This window comes from Sinocyclocheilus rhinocerous, unplaced genomic scaffold (assembly GCF_001515625.1).
Source record: "Sinocyclocheilus rhinocerous isolate Xijiao unplaced genomic scaffold, SAMN03320098_v1.1 scaffold45, whole genome shotgun sequence".
Taxonomy (NCBI): domain Eukaryota; kingdom Metazoa; phylum Chordata; class Actinopteri; order Cypriniformes; family Cyprinidae; genus Sinocyclocheilus; species Sinocyclocheilus rhinocerous.
This window is the reverse complement of record NW_015632734.1, coordinates 211,755-231,425: the sequence shown is the minus strand read 5'-3', so window position 1 is coordinate 231,425 and position 19,671 is coordinate 211,755. Positions and strand designations below refer to the sequence as shown.

Here is a 19,671-nt window from a genome sequence, read left to right as displayed (position 1 = left end):
TTTTTTTGGGGGGGGGGGGGGGGCTGTTTAGGGGGACCCCCCAAGAGCTTTGACGCAATTCGAACACTGTGAGGAACTAAATAAGACACAGGTGATCAAACTGAGTAACATAAACAGGAAACTAAACAAGAAAAAACAGGAAAACATGAGTACACGAGTACAAGAATATCAAAATAAGAGTCTTTGGAAAGCAAAATAACAGAAAATATGTGAAATGGAAGAAATAAAGTCATACAGGTTTAGAACGATATGAGAGTAAGAAATTATGATTGTATGTTATTTTTATTTTTTGGTAAATTATTGATTTAATGGTACTAAGGCTGAATAAGAACAACCTGAGAATAAGCTTTTTTGTTTGTCATGATTTAAACAAAATGTTCTGCATGTTTCACTGGAACTAATCTAGTATAAAGAAATGTAAAGGAGTTTTCTTATACAACTGCGCAAATCGAATCACATTTAGACCTCACTAAGTTTAGACATGTAAATGTCAAAAGCCAGTCTGACTCAGTCCATATGTACAAACTGCTCAACAATCCATTCTGCACTCTGCAATTTCCTATACAGCAAAAACACCATCAGTTCCTCCCCAGAGACCCCGAGAGCGACCATCTCTTTCTGACAGTAACCAGAATAGCATACGGTTCTGTTCTAGTGCACAGATGTTCTATGCAAATCCGCTGGAAGGCCGCACAGAGGAGCATATACATGCAGTGTGGCCACAGGCCTGCAGTAAAAGCCCCATGGAGTTTTCTAGAACAGGGCCAAACCAAACACCTCCAACCCCCAAATCCACACAAGAGCTCTGGCTTTAGGGGAATTTGTTCATGCAAATATAATCCATTTCCTCTGACAAAACAGCACCACATGGACTGCAGGCCGACCCCAGACCCAAACCAGAGGTCTGAATGCTGAGCACAGCCTTCTAATGGGCGCCGGTGTTTATTCTGCCATTTCAAAGGTTTGAAGAGACATCTAACCTCCTGTATCCTAATATAACATTACTGTGACATTTCTTATAATAACACTGGGCAGTTCATGCCCCTCAGTCTCTGAGTTACAGATTGTCCTGAAACTTTATTCGTGCTAAAAATCTGAATAAACTGAGTAACTTATCGGCTTTTCACACTATGCTTCACCTTGGGCTAAGTTTTTTCTTAACTACGTTTTACACATGAAAGGGTGTTAGGATGTCTTTTAAAAGTGTCTTTTAATGTCTTTAACACTACAATTGAATGTTTCTACAATTGAATTGAAGGTGCTAACCCTGAATTGCTATGCCACATGTATAAAGTGTAAAGAAAAAAAAACAATGTAGTGCTAGAACGGTTTAGTGGTACGGCACATTGTTTAGCAGCAGACAACCAATCATAAACTAAACAATGCTTTTCTCAAATTTTTTGTACAGAAACCACACTGCTGTTAGTTTCAGCACCTGATGGAAGTGCGTAAAAATATATCACTTTACACAACCAGACAACAACTTTAGACAAACAGTTAATGGGGGCTATTTGCACAGACGAACAAGTAGTTATTAAAACAGACTGCATACTGTACTTGTCTAATCAATGAAAGCAGATTGGAGGACGTTACCAGTGCTATGTCTTACTCAGTCTAAAATTATTCCATTGTGTGAAAAATAAGCACACTTTAGCACACCTAAAAGTAGTACTTTACGGAAATAATAAACTTAAATAAGAAGTTCAAACTGAAAGTTTTTTTTCCTGGCATTTAAGTGCATGCTATTTTTAATTAAATGAAAATGTATTATACTTTAAATTTATACTCAATGCAATTAGTATTTTTTTTTGTCCCACTTAAGCAGGACTTGAGTACATGTATAATTTTATAATTACTTCTTGTCTTTGAAATATGGTTAAAATGCACTGTCTAACTGCCAAGCATTTACTGAACTAAACTACTGTTTGCTATGACTACATGCAAATTGAAACGGGCATGTCATGTTTTTAAATATATATGGAATTTAGTAGATTTAAAATATATCCACTTTAAATGTAATATCAAATAACCTACTACAGTTAAAATTATGATAATGTACGTTACATGTGCTTTAGTATGTTAAGCAACACATTAAATATGCTTTAAAACACAACAATAGATTACTAAAACAATGATTTAAAATGTACTAAAAAGTAAAACTTTTAATTTGACATTATTGCAGTGCAAAATTTAAAAGTGTACTTAAGTATTTTAAGAAACATTGTCATGAAAGTGTACACTTAAGTGGCCATTTACTTCATTAATATTATATTATCTGCAAGCATTTTTTATTTTTTCTAATACTCTTTTAAGATTTAAAGTACACAACAACTGCACATTCAGTACAATTAAGCATACTTTTTTTCTCTCTCTAGGGTTCTGCTAATCCTTCATGATGATTATGCATGCATCTTTATGAGCTCATATTCATTGAGAGACTGTGAAAAAAACGGAATATCAAAATTTTCACTGCAGGAGTATTTAAAATGAATTAGTGATGTCAAAATGTGATTTAGAAGAGTGAAAAAAGAAAATGGTGACCAATTACAGATGTACATTTTTACTTATACATTCATATAAACCTAAATTGGTGTTAATAAAAAAATATGAAAACCTGCAACCTTGGAGTACAACAAAACAGCCTAGCAACATAAACTGACCGTTATTGAAACACTATGCAAAGTGTTCTAATTTTAATTTTATTTTCAACATCTTATATCTAAATAAACCTCCAGAGCACTTAAACAAACACCATTTATTCAGCACAGGACTTATGATCAAGCTATCATTTTACAGCATGTACATATGCTACAAACACCACTGACTTCAGAACAGCATCATACAAAGAAGCTCTGTGATTGAGATGTGGTTGAATCATCAAGCCTGACCCCTACTGGTCTGAACTCACCCTGCACTGTGAAGAGGAAAACCAGCTTCACAAAGTCACCAAGGACAAACAGATTAAATCAGGTTCTGCCAGAATTTGTAAAGATAACAGCAAAAAACAGAGAATAATGAAAATATATGCAAATTAAAGCCACCAGGTATTTTGCCCTGCAGATTAAAATGATCAGGTTATGTTTACACTCGAAGTAGATTGGTCCATCTAAGCGAGATCCCAATTCTGAAAGGGAATGAGGATTATGGCTACACACTTACAAATAAAGGCTCAGTGATTCTTTGTAGCATATTAGATACATCAAAGACCCTTTTCTTATCAAGAACCATTTGTTTTTGCATAGAGTTCTTTAGTTTGCTAAAAGTTCTTGAGGATTCATTATAGGTTCTTCAAATCAGTTTACTGTGTATCACGTGAATTAATTTTTATATTTAATTATACACCAGATTTATATTAAAAGGGAGTGTACATTCTATTCAATATTGTTCTTTGTTTTTTGGTTTTAAATGTCTTATGCTCACCAAGACTAATTTAGTGATTTCCTGTGATGACAAATCTGAATGTAAAGTTGAATAAAATACATGAATGCATGTGGAAATAACGAAAGAATAGCCCACGACTGTCCATGAAACGGCTTTGGAGTCAATTGTCCAATTACTTATTGTCCCTTGAAAAAGGGGGGCGGTACATATTAAAGAGCTGTAATTCCTTAACCTTTCCTCTAACTGTGATGAGAATATCAAGCTCAGAGTGTGCACTTTAAGCTCGTATTCATTATATAACTGTAACTTGAATATGTTTTGGTCAACAGCTAAAATAATACAAATTGTGCCTGTGTCCAAATATATATGGACCTAACTGTATATACAGTGGGTACGGAAAGTATTCAGACCCCCTTAAATTTTTCACTCTTTGTTATATTGCAGCCATTTGCTAAAATCATTTAAGTTAATTTTTTTTCCTCATTAATGTACACACAGCACCCCATATTGACAGAAAAACACAGAATTGTTGACATTTTTGCAGATTTATTAAAAAAGAAAAACTGAAATATCACATGGTCCTAAGTATTCAGACCATTTGCTCAGTATTTAGTAGAAGCACCCTTTTGATCTAATACAGCCATGAGTCTTTTTGGGAAAAATGCAACCTCCTGGAGAGTGTTCTTCTCTTGGCTGGATGTTGTGAAAGGGCTTTTCTTTACCACGGAGAGGATTCTCTGATCGTCCACCACTGTTTCCTCCGTGGACGTCCAGTGCGGTCTTTTTTTCTCAGAACGTACCAACTGTTGATTTGGCCGCTCCTAATGTTCCTGCTATCTCTCTGATGGATCTGTTTTGATTTGGAAGCCTAACAATTGTCTGTTTCACTTGTACTGTATGAAGAGATCCTTTGACTGCATGATGTGGTTCACAGCAACAGCTTCCGAATGCAAATGGCACACTTAGAATCAACTCCAGAACTTGTACCTGCTTAATTGATGTAGAAATAACGAAGGAATAGCCCACATCTGTACATGAAATGGCTTTTGAGTAAACTGTCCAATTACTTATGGTCCCTTGAAAAAGGGGGGCGGTACAGACTCATGGCTGTATTGGATCAAAAGGGTGCTTCTACTAAATACTGCGCAAAGGGTCTGAATACTTAGGACCATGTGATATTTCCGTTTTTCTTTTTTAATAAATCTGCAAAGATGTCAACAATTCTGTGTTTTTCTGTCAATATGGGGTGCTGTGTGTACATTAATGAGGAAAAAAAATTAACTTAAATGATTTTAGCAAATGGCTGCAATATAACAAAGAGTGAAAAATTTAAGGGGGTCTGAATACTTTCCGTACCCACTGTATATAGCATTTTTATCAGGCTCCTATGTGTAGGTTCAGTAATTTCACTTTAATGGCAATGAATAAGTTCTTTTTATTGCCATTAAAGTGAAATAACAGAACATAAACAGGAGCCTAAGAAAAATGCTCATTTTAGAAGAAAATTTCAAATGCCACTTAGAGGAACTTTTGATATTTAATATGTAAAAGTGTGTAGTAATTGAGCATTTAAAATGTCTTGTATTTCTCTGCCAGGTCTTGTAAAATGTCAGTGGTTTTCTAAAAAAAACAAAAAAAACAAGACACTCTTCCAGCAGTGGTATTAAATAACAATAATACTAATACTAATACTAATACTGATAGTGATACTGATACTAATACTGATACTGATACTGATAAAACTGTGTGGTACTGTATGCTTTGAAAAAAAATGTTCCCTGTTAACAATATGTATGTACATATTTAAGTAAGCAATGATAACATTTTTAATGGCTTATTATGAATAATTGTAACTTTTGTTTAGAATATATCTACTTCAAATTCCACTGAAATAATAAACCATCATACCCTTTTTCATACCATTTTCAAAATCCTATGGTTTGGAACTAAAGGGAAGCAACATCTCTCTCTCTCTCTCCACACACACACACACACACACCTCAAAATTGACCAATAAAATTCTCCTATTCCACTTAGCAAAGTATCCAGCACTTTTATAAGCTCAGCACATTCATTTGAAAACACGGTTCTTCAAATCTTTTTCATTGGGTTCTGATTAAACACACTCATTAACAGGTAGCCGAAGGCCGCGGCCAGCCACTTAATGGCTTAACTAAAGAGACGCATGAAAATACACATCTTATAATTACCCAGCGTGCTCCTATTCACACCTCACTAAGTCGAGTGACCGTCTAGCAACTCTTGGCTTTACTAAGCACCTCGCTGGCTGAACGATAGCAGAGGAAAAGCAGTTTACTGGGCTAAATAGCTGCTTTTCTTCCTCAGAGTATTTGAGAATCTTATCGCTGGAATATCCCAAACTCCAATAGATAGCAAAGACGCAGCGGGAGCCTAGCGGACAGCTTAGAGGAAATGAAAACACATCCATCCACAGCTCTATCCTTCCTTTCTGTTCCACTATTCTTCTGCCTGGAGATCAGCCACTCCAGAGATAATGGGGGGAGAGATTTGTATTTATAAAGAAAGAGAGAGAAAAAGAGAAAGAGAGAGAGAGAGAGAGACAAAGACTGTGGCCACGGTCTCTGAATTCAGCTCGTTTATTTGAGTCTGAACGTCCACACAGCACATTCATGCAATCATACTGTCAGACCACACATTTTCAATGGGCTGCTGAATTTCCATAAACTCAAAACTCACACAAACACAATATTGGAAATGCTTTCACAAATAGGGTAAATCAGTGTTCCATTATATTTTAAAGCAATGCATTTAGAGAAAGAATTTGCATATATCCCACAGTGCTCTGTGTTTACAGCATTTCTGTTATGAGAGTGTACTACTGTAAGTACCATTCAAAAAATTTGTTGTCACTAATATTTTTTTAATGCTTTTTTTTCTTTTTCATTTCTTTTTTTAAAAGTCTCTTATCAAAGCAGCATTTAATTTCATCAAGGCTGCATTTATAAAATACAGTAAAACATTTATATTATGAAATATTACCACAATTAAAAATATATACTGTATATTTTCTACTTGAATATATTTTACAATGTAATTTATTCCTGTGATGTAAAGCTGAATTTTCAGCATCATTACTCCAGTCTTCAGTGTCACATGATCCAGAAATAATTCTAATATGCTGATTTGATGTTTTGTGCTGCGTAGTATTTTTGTGTAAACTGTGATTTTTGTTATTATTATGTGTGCTATTGTTAGTATGTGTGTTATTGATATTATTATTTTATAGGGTTTTTATTGGCTTTTTTTTTTTTTTTAGGATTATTGAACAATAGTTTAAAAGAACAGAATTGATTTGAAATATAATTATTTTACAATATTTTATAAATATTTCTTTGCAATTTAATGCATTCTTGTTGAATAAAAGCATTAATTAAAAAAAAAAAAAATACAAAATCTTATTGACCCCAAAGCTAGCTTTATTTAGGCTAAATCTAAAATCCTGTTACTTGAAAACCAATTATCCATTCTTAATGTTTTCATATATTTTAATACTAATTAATTTCATACTAATACGTCATACATATTTAAGACCATTTTTATTTGTATTTTGTATTCTATATTTATGGAAATATTCTCTCAGTAATGTGATCTCTCAGCAGTTCTGTGGATCTGAGATTGACCTTTAACATTGGAGCAAAATGACACACTGACAAAGAGAATCGATCTTACTACAACAGGTGTCTAGGCTGAAGTGTGAACATCACTTTCAAATGATTGCTTTATAATTTAACAACAAACATTTACACCAACACCTCTTAACATTTTACAATCCACTGTCATGAATTTTAACATAGCTCTCACCCATTGGCCCTGACTTGACCCAGTGACCTCTGGACGGTGAAAATGGGGTGTGAAGCATCTCAAATGATTAGGACAGTTTTAACACCCTTACTGCATTTCCATTAATCTGACACTCTGTTCCAGCCTCCTAGATGCTCTGTGGCACTGCAGTATTTGTCAAGAGAACTCTGGGATACAATTGGCCTGACAGTCAGTTCTGACTGGCTAGAGAGGTGACAGAAGCGACGCCACAGACGTGACATGAACAGCTCACGTGATAATGCTGAATGATTCTGGTACCTGTTTTGGTCAGAGGGCTGGAAAACAGCTGCTGCAGGAGTTTGTTCTCTGACGTCCTCAAAACCACCACAATATCTGCAGGAAGAGTGTCCCGGTTCTTCTCCAGAAAACCACTGACATTATACAGCACCTGACAGAGAGACACACTTTTACTTGTGAAACTGCAGGAAATCTTTATATTCTGATACAACAGGGATTGGTGTATTAATTAATTAATTACTGCACTAGTAACTGTTTAACTACGATGTTGATTATATATACACCACAGTTAAAAGTATGGGGTCAGTAACATTTTTAACATTTTATTTTTTAAGAAAATATATTCAGCAATGATGCATTAAATTGATCAAAAGTAGCAGTAAAGATAATCAATCTGGTTACAAAAGATTTCTATTTCAAACTAATTTTGTCCTAAAAACCTAATTTAACCTAAGAGCCTTCAAAAGAACCTATCACAGTTTCTAATAAATAAATGAATAAAAATAGTGAAAATAGTTATACATTTTTAAAAATATTTCATAATATTATTAATATATTATTTTGATCAAATAAATGTAGTCTTGGTGAACATAAGAGACGTTTGCCCCTAAAAACAAAAAACACGTCTCTAGGTTACGTATGTAACCCTAGTTCCCAGAGGGAACGAGACGCTGCGTTGAAACCCTTTGGGAACGCCTTCAGCGTGACCACGCTCTGAATCACTTGTGTAATCAGTCCAATGGAGGGGCGAGACGTCATGGGCGGGGTGACGTAGAGACCAGGGAGCTTAAAAGCACGTGCGGTGGATACAGCGGCAGCTTCTGGTGGAATGAAGGAAGCACTCGCAGGGATGCTGGAAGTATGGCAATGAGACGCAGCATCTCGTTCCCTTGGGGAACTAGGGTTACATACGTAACCTAGAGACGTTCCCCTTCAGAAACTCGAGCTGCGTCGAAACGCTTTGGGAACAAGTATGCCCACGCTGCCAGATTTGCAAGTCCCTGCCTAGTGTGGAAGAGCACAGCTAAGGCGAGAGAAAAAGGAGCCAGGAGTGGCGCAAAATGCAGGTATAGAATCTGACAAGTAAACGGAGTGGATATCCCGCAGCATCCTAAAGGCCAACTTCTGGAGGAGTGAGCCTTGACCCCCAAGGGAGAGGGGAGATCAGAGGACTCAAGGCTATGGATAGCATCCCGATCAACCACTTAGCATAAGCTTCTCCTGGCTGGAGGCCTCAGCCTCAGCGCACCATGGAGGAAACATGTAACTAGTGGGTCTCTCCCGAAAGACCGACCACTGAGAGGGGCGTGGTAAGCAGCTAGGGCCGCCACAGAAACCTTCAAGGTGGAGTGGGATAACCCTGCGGAGAACCGTACCTCCAAGAACTCCAGCACTGAATCAACTGGGCAGTTAACTGGATCGAGCTGGCGGTTGCCGTGCCAAGAAGTGAAGGTTCACTTCAAGGAGTACAGTTTCCTAGTGGAGGGAGCTCTGGACTGGAGTATGGTCTCAGCAACCTCAGTTGAGAGACCAGAACTTATGAGCTGTGCCCCCTCAGGGGCCACATCCACAGTTCCAAAAACTCAGAGAGAGAGGAGATCCCTCCTGACGGAAATCTCCCACGGAGAGCCATCGAGAAGGGAAATCAGACTGGGGCTACCCATCCGGTGCACTCTCTCCAGAACTCCCGGGAGCCGAGCGAATGGGGGAGGCATACAGACAAAACCTCGGCCAAGTCTGTTTCCAGATGAGCTCCACCACCTCGGGGTGGAGCCTCCATCCCCCAGGGGCTCTGGTGAGCGGAGGCCTCAATAACTCTCTGTAGCGAGAGAAGACCTGACGACACTCGCAGAAATGGTCGAGCTCTTGGAGCAGAGGCATCAGCATGACAACTCTCTAAACTGAGAGGAGGCCTAACTACACTCTACACTCCGGACATCTTGTAAGCAGGCTCACCTAGAGCCTACCACTCACAGATGCTGTCCTAGTGGAGCTCTGGCGAGCGGAGGCCTCAATAACTCTCTGTAGCGAGAGGAGACCTGACGACACTCGCAGAAATGGTCGAGCTCTTGGAGCAGAGGCCTCAGCATGTCAACTCCCCAACGAGAGGAGGCCTGACTACAATCCACACTCCGGACATCCTGTAAGCAGGCTCACATAAAACCGCTGTTTTGTCGGTGCACCCAACACACGGTGGCCTCTTAGGTCCGGGAGGAAGTGTTTCAATGCTAGAAACAAGACCAGCATCTCCAGGCAGTAGGTGTGCCACCTGAGCTGGCGGCCGCTCCACAGACCGCGGGCTGGGCGGCCACTCATAACTGCACCCAACCGGTGAGGGAGGCATCCGTCGTTAGCATACGCAATGACAAGGAGTCCCCAACACTGGGATCTTGAGACAAGAACCAAGGCTTTCTCCACATGTCTAAGGCACGAAAGCATCGCCACGTGACCTTGATCATGCGAAGTGGGTTGCCCCTCGGGGAAAACCCCTTGGTCTTGAGCCACCACTGTAGTGGTCTCATGAACAGCAGGCCAAAAGGTATCCCATTGGACGCAGCTGCCATCAGACCCAGCAGTTTCTGAAACTGCTTGACAGTGAGTGACCGGTCTTCTCTCACTCTCGCGACTGCTATGAGGATCGACTCAATCCGAGCAGGAGACAAACATGCCTGCATCGTAATCGAATCCCACACCACGCCCAGATAAGTGGTTCTCTGCAATGGAGAAAGCACACTTTTCTTGGAGTTCAGTCTTAACCCCAGCTCTTTCATATGGGCGAGAACGACATCTCAATGCCGAACCACCGTCTGCTCCGATTGAGCCAATATCAACCAATCGTCGATATAATTCAGTATGCGGATGCCCTGGAGTCGCAGTGGAGCCAGAGCAGCATCCACATACTTGGGGAAAGTGCGGGGTGAGAGTGCAATAAATGGCTGCGAAAGGAAGAACCCGGTATTGAGTATTAACCAATCGTCGATATAATTGAGTATGCGGATGCCCTGGAGTCGCAGTGGAGCCAGAGCAGCATCCACATACTTGGGGAAAGTGCGGGGTGAGAGTGCAGTAAATGGCCGCAAAAGGAAGAACCCGGTATTGGTAAGCTTCGCCCCCAAAGCAAACCTCAGGAACTTCCTGTGTTGAGGAAGGATGGTAAGCATGCGTCTTTCAGATCCATCGTGCGAACCAGTCCTCAGACCTGATCTGAGACACGACCTGATCTAAAATAGGACGCAATCACCCCTGCAGAGAATCGAGCCTGTAGGAACTCCAGCACTGAACCGACCGGGCAGTGAACTGGGTCGAGCTGGCGATCTCCGCACCAAGAAGTGAAAAGTTTCCACTTCAGGGTGTACACCCATCCTTCTTTGGAACAATGAAGTACCGGCTGTATGGTCTCTCTGCGCGAGGAGGGACCACCTCGATGGCCTCCTTCCTCAGGAGAGTGTTTACTTCTGTGAGACATTTGGCAGAAGTCTCCATGTTGCCAGAAAGTCTACTAAGGGAATCAGTCTCTGGAGACTGACCTCTGGTGTACTTAGAGCGGCTAGGTCGGTGCCCTGAAGCGGATAACCGGCAGGGGACGGCCGATCTAGCTGCTCTAGAGACCTCCTTGGAGGTAGCAAGCCTCCCAGAGCCACTACGTTTCCGGGCGGAAGCTGAGAGAAGCGCTCGCTGGAGACCGCTGTGCCCTGCAGCACCGCTGGGTGGTTGTGTACACACACTGGCAGCACACATTTCAGTTCAAACAGCTTGTAAAAGTGCATGTCGCATCCGATGACCCTTTTAAAGTGAATTGAGCTGTTTGCACTCATTTGAATAAGAAGAGTGTGAGTTTTCTATTCATATGAAGCTGTAGGTCCTGCAAATAAAACGGTACATGAGATTTCATGAAATTGTTTTCTCTTTACCTTGCCAGCATAATGCTGGATCCCGAACCAAAGCTCCACACGCTTGGGTGTCCAGAAGTACTTGTTTCTCAGGTTATCCTGAAACTTATCTATATAACAAACACTGAAGGTGAGTGAGGAATCTTATCAAACTGGCCTCTCATCTTAAGATTAAATAAATTATTAAATACAATGCCACTATTCAGTTAAAACTGATTTGCTATTAGCATTATTCTTTACAACAAATGCATGCTGAACATCATGTAAATTATTTTACATGAAGCAGTTGAGCATTACCGACGAGTGTTTGGTCCGTGGCCTGTGGGAAACGGCTCTCCTCATCCAGCAGAGACAGTAAACCCATGGGCTTCTGTAGAAACATGTCCAGAATGGGCCTGTTGTCCTCATATTCCACCAGACTGGCATCAACACCCTCACTTTGATACTCGATCTGAACAAACACACACTTGTTATAAAATACATGATGATGAAACTACATATAAAGATGTACTTAAGTTCTACTTAAGTGGGTCAAAAACAACCGCAACAACTGCAACAGCAACAACAACAACAACAAAAACCTCTAAAGTTCAGCTAATTGCATTTAATATAAATTGTAAACTCTAAAACATTTTCATTTAATTGCAGTTAACTAAAATTAGTCAGAAAACATTACATTATATTCTTTTAAAGTATCTTATTTTTTGTAATAAGCTCTCCTTTTAATAGTATGCTACAGTGTACTTCCTTTTCCCAGTGTGGTAATTATAAAGAAATGCCTTCATTTTGACAAACCCTGCATATCAAAGTTTTCAGCAACACAAGTCTGAATGTGCAAGTGTACTAATTGCTTTTTTTCTGCAAATGAAGTGTACACTGTTAGTTCCATACAAGGTTTGACGATATGATGAATTCTATTAATTATTAAAACAGTTATTTAAAAGCAAAACATAAAGAGTAGAAACAGCCATTTAAAAATGTACTCTTTTTAAGTATACCTAAGTGGCCAATTATTTAATAAATACTATTATCTGCAAGTCCAGTTTAAAAAAGCTTTAAATATTTGAAGTACAATACAAGTATACATTTGATTCAATTAAGTGCATTTCTTTTACGCAAGTGGCAGTCGTGAAACCATGTATTTATTTTTTTGCCATTTAAACTGATACAGATGTATTCAAGGATAAATAGTGGTGGGTTTAAGATCAACTCAAACTCAGAGAAAGTGCACAGAGAAAGTCTCACCTGTTCCAGGGCAAAGATGTGTTGATTGAAGTAGAACTGGATCTGTTCATTAGCGATGTTGATACACAGCTGCTCAAATGAGTTCTTCTTGAAGTTTTCGAAACCAAAGATGTCCAAAATCCCCACGTTCATTCCACTCTCAGCCGCACTTCAAAGACACGAAGAGCCAAATATTATCCGACCGTCACAACACATTTAGGCCTTAAGCACTCTAATGACCCAAACAACTAAATATTTTATGACCTGTCAACCAAGAAAACACAAAAACAAAGAGCTTTAAAAACACAGGTCTGCGTGAGCGTGTCATTTCAGTTTACAAAAAGCTTGGACCCTCGTCTCTGAACATTGAGTCAGTCGCGATCTCCTCCAAACTCCTCAGCCAGTGACCAGGGGTCACCTTCTGCTCCCGCTAACAGGTTATTAGTGGCAATAACGCTGAACGCGCTGCTGATTGGAGTGGAAATGGCAGAATTTGGATGGTGTGTATCGAGGTGGAAGACATGAGTTTCTCTGACAAGCCCGTGGCTGATGTCTGACAGGATTTGCTCGGATCAATGAACGGCTTTTCCACTCTCTCTGAAGTCTTTTTAATCATCTGCATATTATTTTTTCAATGTAACTCGGTATCAAAAATGTATTTAAAAAACTCTTTTCTTCTTTTGCTGTGGATATTAATATTCTGAGCTTTGTGGTGGTTAGACTGGAGGTCATCGCTGGAGATAATGCTCATGCATGTAAACGCATCCGTAACGGAGAGATTCAAGGAGCGAGACTGGTATTAACTTGAGGTAAAAGTCAATCAAATAAATATAATATAATAAATAAATAAAAGGCCATGTGATCGTTCACCCAAAAATCACACATTTATGAAACCTGTATGAGGTTCTTTCTTCTGTTGAAAACAAAGGAAGATATTTTGAAGACTGTTGGTAACCAAACAGTTGCTGGTAGCCATTGACTTCCATAGTATTTTTTCTTCCTGTTATGGAAGTCAATGGCTACCAGCAACTGTTTGGTTAACAACATTCTTCAAAATATCTTCTTTTGTTTGAAAACAACTTGAGGGTGAGTAAATGATGACAAAATGTTCATTTTTGGGCAAACTATCCCTTTTATGACAGTTATTTAAAAATATACTTTTAAGATTCAACATAGGCTACACCAGTGGGTCCCAACCCTGGTCCTGGAGGCACCCCAACACTGCATGTTTTGCATGTCTCCTTAATCAAACACACCTGATTCAGGTCATCAGCTCATTAGTAGAGACTCCAAGACCTGAAATTGGTGTGTCAGAGAAAGGAATGTGCAGTGTTGGGGTGCCTCCAGGACCAGGGTTGGGAATTACTGAGCTACACTACAAGTGCATATATTAAGTGTATTTTTTTTTTCACTGGTTTATGACAGTATTTTCATTTTTGAGTAAACTATTTCTTTAAGAGCATTGTGAAATTTCAGTTCAAATTGGTCTAAAATGGTAGTCTTGGGTGTATTTTAACATTAAAGGGGTCCTATTATGCTCTTTTACAAAGTCTTGATTTGCGAGCTTCAGTGTAAATATTGCGTCAATATCAAATCAATTTGAGTACGATTTAAACCGGGATGATTGTAACCACTCTAAGTTCGTCTGCCTTGGGAAAGCTAGCGTGTCTCCGACATAATGAATGCCTTCTCTAGTGCAGCTCAACCAGGTCTCGTTCCATTTGTCGATATTTGTGATATCACAAATCCCGGAAAATATGCGTTTTAGTCCAAACGATTCGTTCGTTGTAGTTTTTGAAAAGTGATTTCTGTTAAATAAAATATCTCCTTTTGAAGTGGTCTTTGAACTTTGTAACTTTGCAGATCTTTTTTATGCTCAAACAGCAACATCTCAGACTAACTAAAGTTGAAAAAGTGAAAAAGCATAATAGGACCCTATTAAACCGATGGATGCATCCCTGATAATGACTGTAATATTTTATCGTACCAGATGTTAGTGTCAGGCTGCAGCAGTGCATTAATGCGGTTCACTATCCAGCTGAAGAGGCGTCCGTACAGGGCTTTAGACATGGCGTCTCTCACATCAGTGGCCTTGTCCACAGTGTTGGTGCGAATGATGGTTTCTCCTCGAGTTACCACGCAGTGGGAGGTCAAAGCTTCCTGAAGCTCCTCAGAGCCGATACTGAGCAGAGCGGCCGCTGAACACAGCAGATACAGATAGAAGAACATCAGGAATGGACCTATGCCTCTCATCTTTTGCCTTTCATAAGTCAGTTTGTTTCTAACACATCCGTGAGATTTATTTAATTAGAAGAATGTGGTTTCTGTAGATGCAAAACAAGAAACTAACATTCATGAAATATAACATCTCTGAAAGGTTTTAAATACTAAATATAAAAGCATCAATAATTCATCCATCTTGAACATATCAACGCTGACCAAAGGCAAACGACACGGTTTGTCCAATCAATGTATTACCCCATCGATTTCTGCTGTCATTGGTCAGTGCTTGTTTTCGCCAGCTGAACATGTTTTGGTGTTCGTAGGGCCGTTGAATGTATGAGAAGTGACATACTGCAATGTGATGATTGTCAAAGTTGTTCTGTGTTTGTCAGTGCAGTGTGAATTAGCCTTTAAACAACCAAATTAGCAAATTTCTCTACTGTTGTATCTGTAATCTAACATTTGAAATACAGTATTTCAAAACATTATATTCCAGGTTTAACTACCCTAGTAAAAAATGAATATATATTAAAATTCACATCGTACCTAACAACGCCCCTTAGCTGTTATAAATTCACTGTAAACCACGGCTTCTTGGGCTTATTGCTTTATTATGTCATACTAAGTATAGTTCAAATCTATTAATATATTTACTAACATATCACTTGAGTCTTACTGATATAAAAATTATAATTAAACTTTATTTGGAGTACTACTTGTGCACAATGCACATTTCTTAATATTAAGCCTAAAATGTGTTTTAATGTCACTGTTGATGAGGATGATATGATCTTTGAATAATATCAGTCTTTAAATGCAAGATTTTTAAAGTGTACCTGAAGTATCCTTGCAATAGTTCCACTTACTGTATATATACTTCAGCATATCTTTAGTTGGACTTCAGCACTACTTCTGCACAATTAAAGCTCATCAAGCACAACATTAGTTGTTCCAATTCAGCAGACTTTAAGTATACCAGTTTAGTATACTAAAAAGTATTGTAAGGTATTTTTATTGAGCACATAAATTTGTAGCATACTTACATATATTCCAAATACATTTTATTTTTCACTAGGGTAGTAATGGGACAATGTAGTGACCTGTAGGTCTCAGATATTTGCATTCATAGAAGATTCAGAGTGTTTCTAATATTCTCTGTATTCAGGTTAATTATACCGGCAATTGACAAGTGGCAACAAACTAACTTCCATCCTAACTAGTCAACAAATAAATAAATACATAAAACATGACTGAGTGATTATACAACAGAGGCCTGTTAAGGGTAAGCCAATTAAATGCATTCAAGGAGATTGTTTATTGTGTTATGATATATTTTACATTATTCACTAAGCTATTTTTGTATTTAATCATTTTATTAAGGCTCTTACCATTATCTAAGGCCTCAGAGTCGGGCACCTCACTCTTGTCGCTCTGATGTTGGGAGCTGGTGGATGTAAACTCAATATTTCCTGTGTTTAAAATGCCTGATAGAATTCTGTACACAGAATTCACTTCCTGTATATAAAAATATAAATCACTGGGGGTGAACTATCCCTTTAATAATTGTATAGGATTAATAAATATAAATCAGAATTCCAGCTGTACCTCTTCAGTAAATCCTATGATACGGAAACAGTCCTGAATGGCGTCAAACTGCTCCTCGTAGAGTTTGCTAGAGATGATGTCCTGCATTACTTTACCATTGACACAGTCGATGTATCTGAAAGAACAGAAACGTAACGTGAATCTCTGATCTCTGTCAGTGACACACATGATCTGGATTCAGAAATACACATCTTTATAAGAGTCTGTTTCACTTCAAATAAACACACAAACCTGGGGGCAGTTTTGTTAGGTAGCCTGTATTTCTTGAGGTTGTCTTGGTGGTAAAGACCAGCATAGATGTAGTAAAATATATGGAAGTTTTTCTCGCCCCTGCAAATTAAAAATATAAGCTGTGAATAGTAATTATTGTTAAAAATGGCCACAGATCTAGGCACAGTGATTCCTCACGTAGCCTGTTTGATGACTCTTGATTTCTCCAGAAGATACTCAGAGATCTTTGCACCCATCACGGCCCCTGTAGGTGTGAACTTCATCTCCAGATATTTCCCGAAGCGGCTGGAGTTATCGTTAATGGCTGTGCACGCGTTACCAAACGCCTCCACCAGGGGATTCACCTGAAGAATCTTCTCACGAAGTGTTCGATTATTAGCCTTGAAATAGAACAGAGTGTGACCCAGATTTTTGATCTGCGAATCTTACAGCCACAGATGATTACATCACTACAGGGAAAATGAACAGGAATCTCATGATAAAACACAAAGATTGGTTACTGAAACATTTCTTTAGAGCACACACAGTAGTGTTTGTATGAAGTGTGTTAGCTACAGTATGAGTACCCAACCTTGCCCAGAAATGTGAGATGCTGGACGATGAGGTGGGCACTCTCGGTTTTACCCGCTCCACTTTCTCCACTAATGATTATACACTGCACAGACAAAACAATAAAAATATATAAACACTCATTCCACATAGATACACAGAAGCACCAATAATAAGATGTTTATTTTTTATTTTTATATATTTATTTACAGTAGTCAACATTTGAAGCGGATCAATAAAAGTTCATCAAAGTTTTAGGACAACTTTGATGAAAGGTTTCGATCCACTTCAAATGCTGACTACTGTATTTGTATATTGATGTATATTTTTATTTACTTTTATTTATTTATTTTTTATTTTGCTAGACATGCAATTGGAAGAAAATATATGAAAAAAGCTAACCATTGTATATTCAAAAAATAAATAATATCTCAACTATACCACAGAATATTATTAGACGAAATGCAAAACAATATAATTTGAGATCTGATAGAAATCTGGAAATTTGGTAGACATCTGCTTCATAAAAATAAAAGAAAAAAGACAATTCTCCTTTCATGCATCTACATTACAATTCAAAAGTTTGGGGTCGGTAAGGTTAATGTTCAGACTGCATTTATTTGAAATAGATTTTTTTTAACATTGTACTTTTTGATTAATCTTATGTGTCCTTGCTGAATAAAAAGATTAATTTTTGTCTCTCTCAAATTCTCTATTCTTTTTATATTATTTTTATTTATTATGCAATTAACAAAAAACAAAAAAGGCCTCCAACACTAGCTTGCTCTATTCTTTTTCTATTCTATCTGTTTTCTTTTTTTTATTATATAATAAAAAACCCTTGCTACTTGTACTGCGTTAAGCTAACTGAGACTTGTCTTAGTACTTGCGTATCATTGCTCTTTTGTTGATTTTGATTGCTTCTATTGTCCTCATTTGTAAGTCGCTTTGGATAAAAGCGTCTGCTAAATAACTAAATGTAAATGTAAAATTAAATCTGAACTCGTATCTAAACATTCATTCATTCATTCATTCATTCATTCATTCAATGGGGGCCTTCAGGTTCATGGGAAAATTAAACGTTTTTTGGTAGGTTAAAGTTTGTAGGTTAAATGTGATCCTAGTCATCTTTTTCTAGAAAGGATGGATGGTGAGCATTTTTGGAGCACTTCTTGGAAAGTGAGCATGCTGTGTCCGTGTGAATTTCCTGCCCGTAAAAATGCTTCAGTATCATGTAAGAATCGGAGCTGGTAGTATAACATAAATGACTAAATGTAAATGTAAATAAACTAGTGTGAACACGGTTTAAAGAGAAAGAGACCACTGGTGAACCCCACATAAATATTTAAAACCATATTTAAAGTCAGTCTACTATGTCTCTGAACCGTATATATCTTAGATATACTCTTTATTGTTTTAGGAATGAGAGTGCAGACACACAGAAAGCAGTACCTGGTCTTTGGAGAGGGTGACCATGCTCTGATAGGCTGCATCAGCGGTGGCAAAGATGTGTGGGGGGTTAGTGGAGCGTTTCATCCCGTGATAAAGCTTTGAGAACTGAGAACAGACACGAAACTACATCTTAGTTCTCTCTCTACAAGGAAGCTTTGATTCAGAAAGCCAACTTGAAGTGTATGGCGTTATTTTAATGACAAATGTCGAGAGCGCATTATTGTAGCGTGAAAGCACATTAATATAATGTGCGAGCGCGAATCTCTTCGCTCGCGGGCTGAGAAAACGTGTCTCTCCTCTCACTCAAACTGTGTCCTGTGCACTCGCAAATCTCTCTGTGCTCATGCTCTATAGATATTAATTATTTTCGCACCTGAATTAAACGTGTCAAATTGTCAAAAGTTATCATTATGCACATATTATCAAAATCAGAACTGAAAACAAACACTGGATTTAAAAAAAAAAAACTCCCAATAAATGTCCAAACAGCGATGCTATTAGAGCATTTATTGTATTATATCTTGCATCATTTACATCTATGTTTGCATTTGATGTTGATTTGAGGAGTCGTTACTTATGTAGCGTCTGGACCAATCAGACACACCATTTGTCATTTGATTTAACAAATCAATTATTCATAATCCTGAGGGCGAGGCAAACGGGGAATCCACAAGACGAGCTAGAGTCCAGGCGAGGTGCAAACACAGTCCGAAACAGCAAGGCAAAGGGTAATTCCAGAACAGGCTATAAATTTCAGGGCAGGCAGAGATCAGACAAAACGAGATAACAATCAAGGATAAAGACACGGGTAAACAGACTAAGAACAAGGCTATACTAGATTAAGATGAGAGTCAATGTAACGGAAGGGTGACCTCTGGTGGCGATCGAACGGAAGTCCATGGACCGGATTCGTGACAACAACAAAAAAAAATCAAGGAAAGGCCATGCACAAATCTGTTTTGAGACTACTTTTTAAAAGTGCATAATGATAACTTTTGACAACGTTTAATTCAGG

The 19,671-nt window shown here is 38.4% G+C and overlaps 1 protein-coding gene across 1 annotated transcript in view; it reads right to left on the bottom strand.

Moving 5' to 3' along the window:
- The window catches only part of LOC107742962 (myosin-IIIb-like), a 149,793-nt gene that overhangs the window by 75,927 nt on the left and 54,195 nt on the right, over window positions 1–19,671 (bottom strand). The window contains exons 12-22 of the mRNA XM_016556051.1: window positions 18,657–18,761; window positions 17,227–17,310; window positions 16,833–17,035; window positions 16,656–16,754; window positions 16,425–16,539; window positions 16,208–16,334; window positions 14,584–14,794; window positions 12,618–12,765; window positions 11,670–11,823; window positions 11,394–11,482; window positions 7,504–7,633 (exon numbers count right to left, since the gene is read on the bottom strand). Coding sequence (XP_016411537.1) covers window positions 7,504–7,633; window positions 11,394–11,482; window positions 11,670–11,823; window positions 12,618–12,765; window positions 14,584–14,794; window positions 16,208–16,334; window positions 16,425–16,539; window positions 16,656–16,754; window positions 16,833–17,035; window positions 17,227–17,310; window positions 18,657–18,761 — 1,465 coding nt within the window. The remainder of the gene's footprint in view (window positions 1–7,503; window positions 7,634–11,393; window positions 11,483–11,669; window positions 11,824–12,617; window positions 12,766–14,583; window positions 14,795–16,207; window positions 16,335–16,424; window positions 16,540–16,655; window positions 16,755–16,832; window positions 17,036–17,226; window positions 17,311–18,656; window positions 18,762–19,671) is intronic.